Source organism: Salmo salar, chromosome ssa16, assembly GCF_905237065.1.
Source record: "Salmo salar chromosome ssa16, Ssal_v3.1, whole genome shotgun sequence".
Classification (NCBI taxonomy): domain Eukaryota; kingdom Metazoa; phylum Chordata; class Actinopteri; order Salmoniformes; family Salmonidae; genus Salmo; species Salmo salar.
The window spans coordinates 48,078,827-48,092,913 of record NC_059457.1 but is presented as its reverse complement, the minus strand read 5'-3'; the positions used below and the strand labels follow the sequence as shown (position 1 = coordinate 48,092,913).

At 43.1% G+C, this 14,087-nt stretch overlaps 1 protein-coding gene across 1 annotated transcript in view; it reads right to left on the bottom strand.

Annotated features, from left to right (window-relative positions):
* Positions 1-14,087, bottom strand: part of rnf220b (ring finger protein 220b) — a 51,368-nt gene continuing 37,281 nt past the window's right edge. Inside the window, exons 8-15 of the mRNA XM_045696681.1 lie at positions 13,564-13,651; positions 12,446-12,578; positions 11,521-11,604; positions 11,350-11,405; positions 10,521-10,611; positions 2,237-2,345; positions 1,262-1,336; positions 1-1,031 (exon numbers count right to left, since the gene is read on the bottom strand). Coding sequence (XP_045552637.1) covers positions 960-1,031; positions 1,262-1,336; positions 2,237-2,345; positions 10,521-10,611; positions 11,350-11,405; positions 11,521-11,604; positions 12,446-12,578; positions 13,564-13,651 — 708 coding nt within the window. The 3' untranslated portion in view covers positions 1-959. The remainder of the gene's footprint in view (positions 1,032-1,261; positions 1,337-2,236; positions 2,346-10,520; positions 10,612-11,349; positions 11,406-11,520; positions 11,605-12,445; positions 12,579-13,563; positions 13,652-14,087) is intronic.

Below are 14,087 nucleotides of genomic sequence, written 5' to 3'. Positions count from 1 at the left end.
ATAAAGAAAAACACTTGACTGAGTAGGTGTGTCCAAACTTTTTACTGATACTGTACATAATTTCAAACATACACAAAACTATTTACATGTGTTTTCTTTTGATATAAACAGACCACTTGTCACACCCTGACCTGAGAGAGAGGGTTTGTTTCTCTATGTGGTTAGGTCAGGGTGTGGAGTGGGCATTCTATGTGTTGTATTTCTTTGTGTTGGGCCAGGTATGGTTCCTAACCAGAGGCAGCTGTCTATCGTTGTCTCTGATTAGGAACCATACTTAGGCAGCCTGTTTTTCCTTTGGGTTTTGTGGGTAGTTGTTTTCCGTTTAGTTGTAAGTACCTGACGGAACTGTCTGCTGTCATTTTTGTTTAATTTGTGAAGTGTTCATTCTTTCATTAAACCACAAGATGAACATATTCCACGCTGCACCTTGGTCTACTTATTTTGATGCCCGTGACACCACTATTATTTTCAAAAGTGTATACCGCTTATAGTTTATAGTCCAAAGAGTATGTCAACCTTGTTTTGATCTAAAGCCATTTTAAATCATTCTTTCAGTGCCTGAGCACTAAGATGACTTTAGTTCTTGTCATTTACGTATGAATTGTAATGGATTGAGCACAGAGTCCTCCTCTTAGAAATGGCTTGGCTCACTAAATGATGAGGTGAGCTTGATACAAATGAATGCCATCTAGGTGGGCAAAGTAAAGGTCAAATGTCAAACCTAAAAGGTCAAATGACATGAAGACTGATCATTGTGCAATACCCAGTCATGGATGGCATTTTGTCATGGGGTGGCCCCCTACTTGGTTTGGGAGGGGGGGTTAGAGGGCAGGTTAAGGTGCAAAGACAAGGGTAATCTCTGACAGGCCAGCTGTCCTTACGTCCCTTTCAAAGATCAAAGGTTAATACTTCAGATGTCCCGCCCCCTCAGGGGCCTGTGCTTCTCTGGCCCTGCCCAGTCACAAAAATACCCGTCTCAGGTCCCCAGGAGAAGTGATGGTGTTACACTGTGGACACAGCTTCTTAGCCCCCTAGGACATAAACACAGCAATTTGAGACTGCTTTGGGCTCAACAAACATCTGTATGAAATGTGTGTGCATTATATTGTGTTGTATGAAAAAAATCGAATGGGCTGTAACAATCAATCAAACTTTATTGTCCCCAAAGGGAAATGTGGGAAGAAAGCAGGGGTAACGTGATAAAAATACAATAGAGTCATGTGTATTATAGCTTTATAGCATTATCTGACAAACATCTTACCAGAGTGCGGAGCCAACACTCCTCACAGTGGGCATGCCAGCACTGGATGGAGGTGAGGGGTGTTGTGTAAGTGTCCTACAGAGAGAGAGAGAGAGAGAGAGGGGGGAGATAGAAGATGTAAAGAATGAAAAACGACCCGTATGGATGACATTACAGTGCCTCATGCAGCAACACACAGTGAAACACATTCCACATTGTGTGTTAAATGTATCGATTGCATGAAAGACTGTTGTCACTAGATGGTGCTAAGTGCCTGTATCTGCTGTGTCAGTGCAGCTGGAGAGGACAGGTGAGACAAGGACCTAGGAGACCTAGCTGTGGTACATTCCTCAACAGTCCAGATTTAATCAAATGTTCAAAATGTTTATATTTGTTTGCTTTGGGGCTCCATTTTACCCATACTGAAATTCAACTATTCATAACTATGCTTATTGATAGGTTGAATGAAAGGTTCTGTGTGGCTCAGTTGGTAGAGCATGGCACTTGCAAAACCAGCTGTCATCAGGGCAAAGGGTGGCCCTATTCCTGTACTGGGGAACCAGTACAGGAATATGTGTCCACTCTCTACTGTAAGACACTCTGGAATAGAATGTAAATGTCTTAAAAGATACACTTCAGTATTTCTATTGAATTAGCTTGATCCCAGTGCAACAATTTTTTTTTTAACTTTATTTAACTAGGCAAGTCAGTTAAGAACAAATTCTTATTTTCAATGATGGCCTAGGAACAGTGGGTTAACTGCCTGTTCAGGATCAGAACAACAGATTTGTACCTTGGAGACTTGAACTTGCAACCTTTCGGTTACTAGTCCAATGCTCTAACCACTAGGCTACCCTGCCATCCCAACTCTAGTCACTAGCCTGGTCCCAGACCTGTTAGAGATCTTCCCAACTCCATTGCTCATTGTCAAGCTAAACAATGACAAGGAGTTGGCATGACAGCACAAACAGACTGGGACTCAGGCTATACACTCACTCTACAGATAAGACAGTTGTGTCCATCTCCTCTGGACATCTGCTTCTCTAGGTCCCGTATACGACTTCTTAGTGAATCCAACGTCGTCAGCCCAGAATCCTCAGAGGCCCTGAACATACGCACCACGCACACAGAGAGAGGAGGGGAGTGAGGGGGACAGGAGAAGAAGATGCCAGACAGTTATTCATAACTCAAAGACAGATTAAATGATTTGCTGGCCAACATGAACACGGCGCATGACATTTAGCTGCAATCACATAGGCAGCCTTCACTGTCTCATTCATCATTGGAAGAGGAAGGTGAGCTGAGAGAGTGGGAGGGCAAGTACCACACACACCACAAGCTCACTACAGGCTCACCACAGGCTCACTACAGGCTCACCACATGCTCACTACAGGCTCGCCACAGGCATAACGAGTCGTCCTGTATGAGTTTAGCTGGACTTATGCCTAACTCGTTCATTGGTTAACTCTTGAGGTTCCTAGGGTCTCCACCGTGCTAGGTAAATCTGAATGGAGTTAATGCAGCGTATTGCTGGAACAAAGTTCTAAATACATTTCATCTTGATGTTCTGGTGCCGTTTGGGTAATTCAAGTATTGATTGGGGACTTATTTTTGGACGAATGTAACTGTTTTTCTGGGTGATTTGTGTTGTCTTACTTGTGCTTCCCATGATAGTTTGTGAATAATGTGTATATTTATGTTGCATATACAGGACACATGCAAGAGAGATCTAGGTCACAAAATTAAAATATATATATATATATATATATATATATATATATATATATATATATATATATATATATATATATATATATATATATATATATATATATATTTTAATATATATACTGCTCAAAAAAATAAAGGGAACACTTAAACAACACAATGTAACTCCAAGTCAATCACACTTCTGTGAAATCAAACTGTCCACTTAGGAAGCAACACTGATTGACAATAAATTTCACATGCTGTTGTGCGAATGGAATAGACAACAGGTGGAAATTATAGGCAATTAGCAAGACACCCCCAATAAAGGAGTGGTTCTGCAGGTGGGGACCACAGACCACTTCTCAGTTCCTATGCTTCCTGGCTGATGTTTTGGTCACTTTTGAATGCTGGCGGTGCTTTCACTCTAGTGGTAGCATGAGACGGAGTCTACAACCCACACAAGTGGCTCAGGTAGTGCAGCTCATCCAGGATGGCACATCAATGCGAGCTGTGGCAAGAAGGTTTGCTGTGTCTGTCAGCGTAGTGTCCAGAGCATGGAGGCGCTACCAGGAGACAGGGCAGTTCATCAGGAGATGTGGAGGAGGCCATAGGAGGGCAACAATCCAGCAGCAGGACCGCTACCTCCGCCTTTGTGCAAGGAGGAGCAGGTGGAGCACTGCCAGAGCCCTGCAAAATGACCTCCAGCAGGCCACAAATGTGCATGTGTCTGCTCAAACGGTCAGAAACAGACTCCATGAGGGTGGTATGAGGGCCCGACGTCCACAGGTGGGGGTTGTGCTTACAGCCCAACACTGTGCAGGACGTTTGGCATTTGCCAGAGAACACCAAGATTGGCAAATTCGCCACTGGCGCCCTGTGGTCTTCACAGATGAAAGCAGGTTCACACTGAGCACGTGACAGACGTGACAGAGTCTGGAGACGCCGTGGAGAACGTTCTGCTGCCTGCAACATCTCCAGCATGACCGGTTTGGCGGTGGGTCAGTCATGGTGTGGGGTGGCATTTCTTTGGGGGGCCGCACAGCCCTCCATGTGCTCGCCAGAGGTAGCCTGACTGCCATTAGGTACCGAGATGAGATCCTCAGACCCCTTGTGAGACCATATGCTGGTGCGGTTGGCCCTGGGTTCCTCCTAATGCAAGACAATGCTAGACCTCATGTGGCTGGAGTGTGTCAGCAGTTCCTGCAAGAGGAAGGCATTGATGCTATGGACTGGCCCGCCCGTTCCCCAGACCTGAATCCAATTGAGCACATCTGGGACATCATGTCTCGCTCCATCCACCAACGCCACGTTGCACCACAGACTGTCCAGGAGTTGGCGGATGCTTTAGTCCAGGTCTGGGAGGAGATCCCTCAGGAGAGCATCCACCACCTCATCAGGAGCATGCCCAGGCTTTGTAGAGAGGTCATACAGGCACGTGGAGGCCACACACACTACTGAGCCTCATTTGACTTGTTTTAAGGACATTACATCAAAGTTGGCTCAGCCTGTAGTGTGGTTTTCCACTTTAATTTTGAGTACGACTCCAAATCCAGACCTCCATGGGTTGATAAATATATATATATATATATATATATATATATATATATATATACTGCTCAAAAAAATAAAGGGAACACTTAAACAACACATCCTAGAGCTGAATGAAAGAAATAATCTTATTAAATACTTTTTTCTTTACATAGTTGAATGTGCTGACAACAAAATCACACAAAATAATCAAATAGTCAGGGTTGAGACCTGAGCCAAGTCCTCGTGCTTACCGTGGGGCGCGTGTGACCAGTCAGGCACTGTGTTATGCGGTGATGCGCACCGTATCTCCGGTGCGCATTCACAGCCCGGTGCGCTCATTGCCTGCGCCCCGCATTTGCCGGGCTAAAGTGAGCATTCAGCCAGGACGGATTGTGCCGGCTCAGCGCTCCTGGTCTCCAGTACGCCTCCTCGGTCCAGGATATCCTGCGCCAGGTCTACGCACTGTGTCGCCAGTGCGCCTTCACAGCCCAGTTGCCCTGTGCCAGCGCCCTGCACTTGCTGGGCTAAAGTGAGCATCCAGCCAGGACTGGGTGTGCCAGCCCTACGCTCGAGACCTCCAGTGCGCCTCCACGGCCCAGTATATCCTGTGCCAGCTCCGCGCACCCGGTCTCCAGTGCGTCTCTCCAGCCTGGTACGCCCTGTGCCTGCTCCACGCACCCGGCCTCCAGTACGTCTCCACAGTCCGGTGAGACCTGTTCCAGCGACGGCCGGCAGTCCGGAGTCTCCAGCGACGGCCGGCAGTCCGGAGTCTCCAGCGACGGCCGGCAGTCCGGAGTCTCCAGCGACGGCCGGCAGTCCGGAGTCTCCAGCGACGGCCGGCAGTTCGGAGCCTCCGGCGACAATATACGGTCCGGTTCCTCCGGCGACGATCCAGGGTCCGGTTCCACGAAAGTGGGGGGAGCCCCAACGGAGGGGGATTGGCATCACACACCAGAGCCTCCCGCACCAGAGCCTCCACCAAGTGGAGATGCCCACCCGGACCCTCCCCTATGGGTTTAGGTTTGTGGCCGGAGTCCGCACCTTTGGGGGGGGGTACTCACGCCCTGACCTTAGAGATCTTATTTATTCTCTATGTTTGGTTAGGTCAGGGTGTGACTCAGGTGGGAATATCTATGTTTTCTTTTTCTATGTTTTTGTGCCGAGTGTGGTTCCCAATCAGAGACAGCTGTCTATCGTTGTCTCTGATTGGGAATCATACTTAGGCATCCTGTTTTCCACCTGAGTTTTGTGGGAGGTTATTCTCTGTTTAGTATTCTGTTACCTGAGAACTGTTGGCTTTTCGTTTTGTTACTTTGTTCGAGTGTTTTTTGATCAAATGAAATCATGAACACTTTCCACGCTGCGCTTTGGTCCACTCATTCCGACGAGAGCCGTTACAACTCCTGTGTTCCAATGGCAAGTTGTGTTAGCTAATCCAAGTTTATCATTTTAAAAGGCTAATTGATAATTAGAAAACCCTTTTGCAATTATGTTAGCACAGCTGAAAAATGTTTTACTGGTTAAAGAAGCAATAAAACTGGCCTTCTTTAGACTAGTTGAGTATCTGGAGCATCAGCATTTGTGGGTTCGATTACAGGCTCAAAATGGCCAGAAACAAAGAAATTTCTTCTGAAACTCGTCAGTCTATTCTTGTTCTGAGAAATGAAGGCTATTCCATGCGAGAAACTGAAGATCTCGTACAACGCTGTGTACTACTCCCTTCACAGAACAGTGCAAACTGGCTCTAACCAGAATAGAAAGAGGAGTGGGAGGCCCCGGTGCACAACTGAGCAAGAGGACAAGTACATTAGTGTGTCTAGTTTGTGAGGCATCTGTTTCTCAAGTCCTCAACTGGCAGCTTCATTAAATAGTACCCTCAAAACACCAGTCTCAACGTCAACAGGGAAGAGGCAACTGCCTTCTAGGCAGAGTTGCAAAGAAAAAGCAATGTTTTCTACACCTGTTGTATTTGGCGCATGTGACAAACAAAATGTGATCTTATTTTATTTTATTTTATTTGTTGTTTTTAGTCCTACCCTTCAGCTGCACTCAACCCCTCCCATCCATCTCTTAACACCATCCATTTGTACATATATTTTGCCATATTTTTCAACTGCGCTGTGATGTTTCACAAAAGTTCTGAACCTTTCTATTCTCATAGTTTCTACAGATTGTAAATTAAAGATAAAACATTTTCTAAAAGTATTATTATTTTATTGATTGACTATGACTTTTCAAATCACCCAGCAGTGCATTTTGCAAATCTTCAGCCATTCCTGGACCTGCGACCAAAAACAAGCTACATATGGACAGTCCCCAAACAAATGATCTAATGATTCTGTCTCTTGGCAGCAAAATCTTCAGAGCTGGGATGATTGTATCCCCCATATAATATAACATTCTACTGGTTGCACGAAATTTGTATAATCATTTTAATTGAGAACATCTAACTTTTGAATCTGGCGTAGTTTTACATATCAGTTCATAAACCATGTGCCATGGAATCAGTGCCATATGCCATGGAATCAGTGCCAGGTGCCTTGGAATCAGTGCCAGGTGCCTTGGAATCAATGCCAGGTGCCATGGAATCAATGCCAGGTGCCATGGAATCAATGCCAGGTGCCATGGAATCAGTTGGGAAATCTCTCAACTTTTTTGCAATCTGTATGGCACAGATGTAAATGTGTTGGTCCTTACATGAAACTGGTATACTTTTTTATTTATCACAAATTCCTTTAAGCAATTTTGGTCTTTAATGCCGGGCCGACAGACAAGTTCCTTACTTTTTCCCCATTCCACTTGCCTCTTCCATTTTTGCAGTAATGCTGCAATTAGTTGTTGTAATTTTGGGTAGAGCAGACATTTCCATATATTTTTGTTAGCTGAATGTGTGATGTAACTCCACCAGTCCTATTTATGATTTAATTTACAAAGATTATACTTCTTTTTTTTTTCCCAAAAATATATATATTTTTTTTAATCAATTAGTATGTTTGAGTTTAACCATAATATTTGTTGTATTATTTGTTCTGTCTTTCTGGTGGATTAAAATTTAAATTGCAACCAACTTTCTATGGCTTGTGTTAAAAATAGCTATATTTTGGAGATGATTTCATTTTCAAATCACCGAAAGTGAGATGTTGTAATCTGAATAAAGTGAAAAAGGCCATTCTTGAACATGGGGTGAGACGTTCTTATTAATCTGCTAAAGAATTAGTTTGGATTAAGTATAACTTTTGTATGACTGAAGCCTTTAGTAAGAGGTCTAATGCTTTCATATTTAATAATTTCTGCCATCCGAATTCATCTTCATTATATAAATAGGCCCGTTTAATTTTGTCTGGGTTGCCGTTCCAAATAAAATGGAATAAGTTTTGCTCATATAATTTCAAAAAGCAAGTCGCTAGGTGTAGGCAAGGCCATAAGCAAATAGGTAAAGTGAGATATGACTAAAGAGTTAATCAGGGTGATTTTTTTCACAAATAGACAGGCATTTTCCTTTCAATGTTAGAAAGATCTTATCTATTTTTGCAAACTTTCTACTCACATTTACTTTCTTTCGGGATATGAATACTGAGTATGTCCACATCACCGTCAGAACATTTCATTGGTAAACTACACGGTAATGTAAAATAGGTATTTTTTAATTATCCAATGCGTAATAATACGTAATACATACACTTAATTTGGTTGTAATCCAGAGGTTAGAAAAAATATCTAGATCTCTATGAGGCCATGGAGGGATCCAAATTGTGGATTTAAAAGAAAACATGAATCATCAGCGTACAATGACACCTTTGTTTTTAAGCCCTAGACTTCTAACCCCTTGATATTGTATCTGATTTAATGGGTAACATTTCGATGGCCATAATAAATAGATATGCCGATAGTTGACAACCTTGTTTTACTCCTCTTGACAGTTTAATACTTTCTGAGAAGTAGCCATTCATTAGTATTTTACATCTATGGTTACTATACATATCTTTAACCCATGGATTCTCCAAAATTGAAATAATCCAGGCATTTATATATAAATTCCCTAGGGGGCAGCATTGACACGGCTGGATAAAAAACATACCCGATTTAATCTGGTTACCACTCCTACTCAGTAACTAGAATATGCATATACTTATTACATATGGATAGAAAACACCCTAAATTTTCTAAAACTGTTTGAATGGTGTCTGTGAGTATAACAGAACTCAAATGGCAGGTCAAAACCTGAGAGATTCCTTTACAGGAAGTGGCCTGTCTGACCATTTCTGGAACTTCTTTGCCATCTCTATCATTTACTAAGGATCTCTGCTCTAACGTGACACTTCCCACGTCTTCCATAGGCTCTCAGAGCCCGGGAAAAAAGAGAATGTCGTCATTCCAGCCCCAGGCTGAAACACATTATCGCCTTTCTCAAGTGGCCCATCAAGAGACACTAGCTTATGCGCGTGACCCCGACCGCCCCCGCCTTTGGGATTTTTTCCTCTGTTTGCCGAAAAGGAGATTCCCTGTCGGAATATTATCGCTTTTCTACGAGAAAAATGACGTAAAAATTGATTTTAAACAGCGGTTGACATGCTTCGACGTACGGCAATGGAATACTTTGAATTTTATTGTCAGGAATTGCGCCAAGCGGGCGACACTTCTTTACTATTTCGGATAGTGTCTGGAACGCACGAACAAAACGCCGCTATTCGGATATAACGATGGATTATTTTGGACCAAACCAACATTTGTTATTGAAGTAGCTGTCCTGGGTGTGCATTCTGACGAAGACAACAAAAGGTAATGACATTTTTATAATAGTAAATATGATTATGGTGAGTGCTAAACTTGCCGGGTGTCTAAATAGCGAGCCGTGATGCCTGGGCTATGTACTTAGAATATTGCAAAATGTGCTTTCACCAAAAAGCTATTTTAAAATCGGACATATCGAGTGCATAGAGGAGGTCTGTATCTATAATTCTTAAAATAATTGTTATGCTTTTTGTGAATGTTTATCGTGAGTAATTTAGTAAAATGTTAGCGAATTCCCGGAAGTTTGCGGGGGTATGCTAGTTCTGAACGTCACATGCTAATGTAAAAAGCTGGTTTTTGATATAAATATGAACTTGATTGAACAAAACATGCATGTATTGTATAACATAATGTCCTAGGGTTGTCATCTGATGAAGATCATCAAAGGTGAGTGCTGCATTTAGCTGTCTTCTGGGTTTTGGTGACATTATATGCTGGCTTGAAAAATGGGTGTCTGATTATTTCTGGCTTGGTACTCTGCTGACATAATCTAATGTTTTGCTTTCGTTGTAAAGCCTTTTTGAAATCGGACAGTGTGGTTAGATTAACGAGAGTCTTATCTTTAAATGGCTGTAAAATAGTCATATGTTTGAGAAATTGAAGTAATAGGATTTTTAAGATTTTGAAAATCGCGCCACAGGCTGCAAGTGGCTGTTACGTAGGTGGGACGAATTCGTCCCGCCGGTCCCATAGAGGTTAAAAGAAAACATGAATCATCAGCGTACAATGACACCTTTGTTTTTAAGCCCTAGACTTCTAACCCCTTGATATTGTATCTGATTTAATGGGTAACATTTCGATGGCCATAATAAATAGATATGCCGATAGTTGACAACCTTGTTTTACTCCTCTTGACAGTTTAATACTTTCTGAGAAGTAGCCATTCATTAGTATTTTACATCTATGGTTACTATACATATCTTTAACCCATGGATTCTCCAAAATTGAAATAATCCAGGCATTTATATATAAATTCCAGTCATACTTTATCAAAAGCCTTTTCAAAGTCAGCTATGAATACCAGGCCTGGTTTCCCAGATTTTTCATAGTATGCCATTGTTTCCAGTACTTGTCTTAAAGTATATTATATCCAATGTATCGTCCATGTAAAAAACCTGTTTGATTAAGATGAATAATATCCAACAACACCTTTTTAATTATATTTTTGGAAAGGTTTACAGTATCATGAAGTCAATGGTAATGTAGAACATTTACACAGCTGACACTTGACATTTCTTTCAGAACTTACATATCAATGTCACTATTTTTACAGGTCCTGTGTAGGGAGGCTATGCTGTTGTCCAGTTTGTTGCTCTCTCCGTTGCTAGTGGATGGACTTCCTGTAGCAAAAGAGGACTATTATTTTAGATCAGGACATCCACACTTAATATCCAATTAATGAAGTATGGCGACAGGTAACCTAGCGGTTGGAGCGTTGGACCAATAACCAAAAGGTTGCTAGTTTGAATCCCTGAGCTGACAAGGGTGTCGTAGGGCACTCAGTCTGGCTTTCAACTTTCTCTTGAAAGTTGTAATAGTAGAATGCACAAGGTGGCATTTCAAAATGTGGGTAGTGTATCATAAGATAACTATGTATAACTTGTCAGAAATGTCCAGATCAAATAGTCCAAGTTAGCTGATGTTTTTTAGCTAGGTTCGTTAGCCTTAGATTTTGTTGTAATGTTTGAGTCACTCAAATATGACATGAATAAACATTAGACATGGGAAAATGTATAGATTTGCAAGAAAATGTGCTTCAAAACTGCAAAATTGTATCTGCACCCCAGGACAACAATGTATAGAATTGCAGGAATTTGCTTTAAAACTGCAAAATTGTCTGTCCACCAACAAGAGAGGTGTGAACAATTTCTGTCATGAACAGTGCTTGTGCCTATAGAAATAGCGCTGGATGTTCCCCAATGCTGGAAGAGGGCCCTGAGTGAAAAAGTTTAGGAACCCCAATTCACACCAGCGTATTAATACACACATGTACATGAAATTGGACAAATATCAGCACCAAACAAATTATATTATAGGTACTAAATATTAATTAATTCAAACTCAGTAGCTGTTCTCACCCTCATTTGTCCATTTGGAATGTTCCAGAGTTCCTCTGTTGGATAGTGTACCACCACTGAGAAACAAAACCAATGAGACAGTTAATGCAGACAATGCTAACCACACAGGCATGACGACTGTAGTGATGGAACACAGAAACAGGCCATGGGACTACAGGGTGTGGTGCGTACGTTAAAAGCGCCCCCCTCAGTGCTTCCCTCTCCTCCACCTCCCCAGGATCCTGCCCTGAACAGGGGATGTCTGCCTCCGTACATCTGGATCACCATGTTAAGGAAACATACGGACTGCATGCAACCATGTACAATTATATAGTACTGCCATATTGGTGGATCCTTACAATGACCCTACAACATTCGCAGAGTACGACCCTGCCTCACACAGGAAGCGGCGCAGGTCCTAATCCAGGCACTTGTCATCTCCCGTCTGGATTACTGCAACTCGCTGTTGGCTGGGCTCCCTGCCTGTGCCATTAAACCCCTACAACTCATCCAGAACGCCGCAGCCCGTCTGGTGTTCAACCTTCCCAAGTTCTCTCACGTCACCCCGCTCCTCCGCTCTCTCCACTGGCTTCCAGTCGAAGCTCGCATCCGCTACAAGACCATGGTGCTTGCCTACGGAGCTGTGAGGGGAACGGCACCTCCGTTCCTTCAGGCTCTGATCAGGCCCTACACCCAAACAAGGGCACTGCGTTCATCCACCTCTGGCCTGCTCGCCTCCCTACCTCTGAGGAAGCACAGTTCCCGCTCAGCCCAGTCAAAACTGTTCGCTGCTCTGGCACCCCAATGGTGGAACAAGCTCCCTCACGACGCCAGGACAGCGGAGTCAATCACCACCTTCCGGAGACACCTGAAACCCCACCTCTTCAAGGAATACCTGGGATAGGATAAAGTAATCCTTCTAACCCCCCCCTTAAAAGATTTAGATGCACTATTGTAAAGTGGTTGTTCCACTGGATATTATAGGTGAATGCACCAATTTGTAAGTCGCTCTGGATAAGAGCGTCTGCTAAATGACTAAAATGTAATGTAAATGTAATGAGGAGAACATAGGATTGATGATTAGATCTTATAAAATCTGATATGTTTTAAAGGATACTGTACTCTTCCATAATGCAGAGTGTCATCTCCATCCCTGTCCAGGTCAGCGTCGCTGTCACCACCGCCTTCCTTAGACGTGCTGCTGCTCACAAACACTGACCCTGAGGTCGTCATAACACTCTGTGACTTATCTTCACTCTCACCATATCTTCACTCTCACCATATCTTCACCCTCACCATATCTTCACCCCCATCATATCTTCACCCCCATCATATCTTCACCCCCATCATATCTTCACCCCCATCATATCTTCACCTCCATCATATCTTCACCCCCATCAAATTTTCACTCTCAATATATCTTCACTCTCAATATATCTTCACTCTCAATATATCTTCACTCTCACCATACTTCACCCCCATCATATCTTCACCCTCACCATATCTTCACCCTCACCATATCTTCACCCCCACCATATCTTCACCCCCATCATATCTTCACCCCCATCATATCTTCACCCCCATCATATCTTCACCCTCACCATATCTTCACTCTCACCATATCTTCACTCTCACCATATCTTCACTCTCACCATATCTTCACTCTCACCATATCTTCACTCTCACCATATCTTCACACTCACCTAGCACATTCTCACATAGTGGGCAGTGTTAACTGACTATCGAGTGTTAAGGGCAGATGTTTAAGGCTATTGAGAGGTGAGACTTTTTTTGCTAATCTGAGGCCATTGAAAGGTGACACTTCCAAATGTATGAAGTGATTTGTGTCACCTATGCTGTCATGCCAACTCATTGTCACTCATTATCATTGTTTGACATGTACCATATGTCTCCTTTTCAAGAGTTGAAAAATTCCCTTAACTTTCCCCAAATTCCCAGGTTTTCCAGACATCCTGGTTGGAAGAGAATAAGATTTCTGGAATACCTGAGCATTTTGGGAAAGTTACAAGAAATGTATAACCCTATCGCCAACCCATATAATCAAGGTAGAGCTTTGCTGTTGGTAAGGGAAAGCAATTTAGCCTTATAGGTAGGCTAATAGAGTATACTGTGTTAAGTTCAGTGCCTTTCTAACTGCCACTCAGTCACATTATCAACCCCACTGCACCAGATCCAAGACCCAGTCAGAGGGTCTGGTACGGGGGATGTGTTTACCTTCACACCCTCCCAGTATGGATGTCATCCGTATCCTCCTCCGCTCACTCCACTCCTCCTCCCCCCTCCCCAGGTCCAACAAAATGTCCTGAAAACACACACAGACACAGGCATGATGCAGCCATGCGCACGCACACACACAATTTTCCACACCCTACACACTTTTCTATGTAAATACATATCTTATAGCCCTTGGTTGTTACTGATGTATCTCTGAGGCGTAACCTGAGGTACAGTAACCTGATGTACAGTATCCTGTGGTACATTAACCTGAGGTACAGTATCCTGAGGTACAGAATCCTGAGGTACAGTATCCTGATGTACAGTAAAACTGTGGTACAGTAACCTGAGGTACGGTAACCTGAGGTACGGTAACCTGTAAAAGCAGGCCCTCTCCACATGGACACACTGAGTCTAATGGGCAGTAAACAATAGCAGGAGTTTAATCACAGGTGGGCACAACATGCTGTTAACCTCTGATTATTTCAGTAGCCCTGTTTCCAGACCAACCACCTGCTCTATCC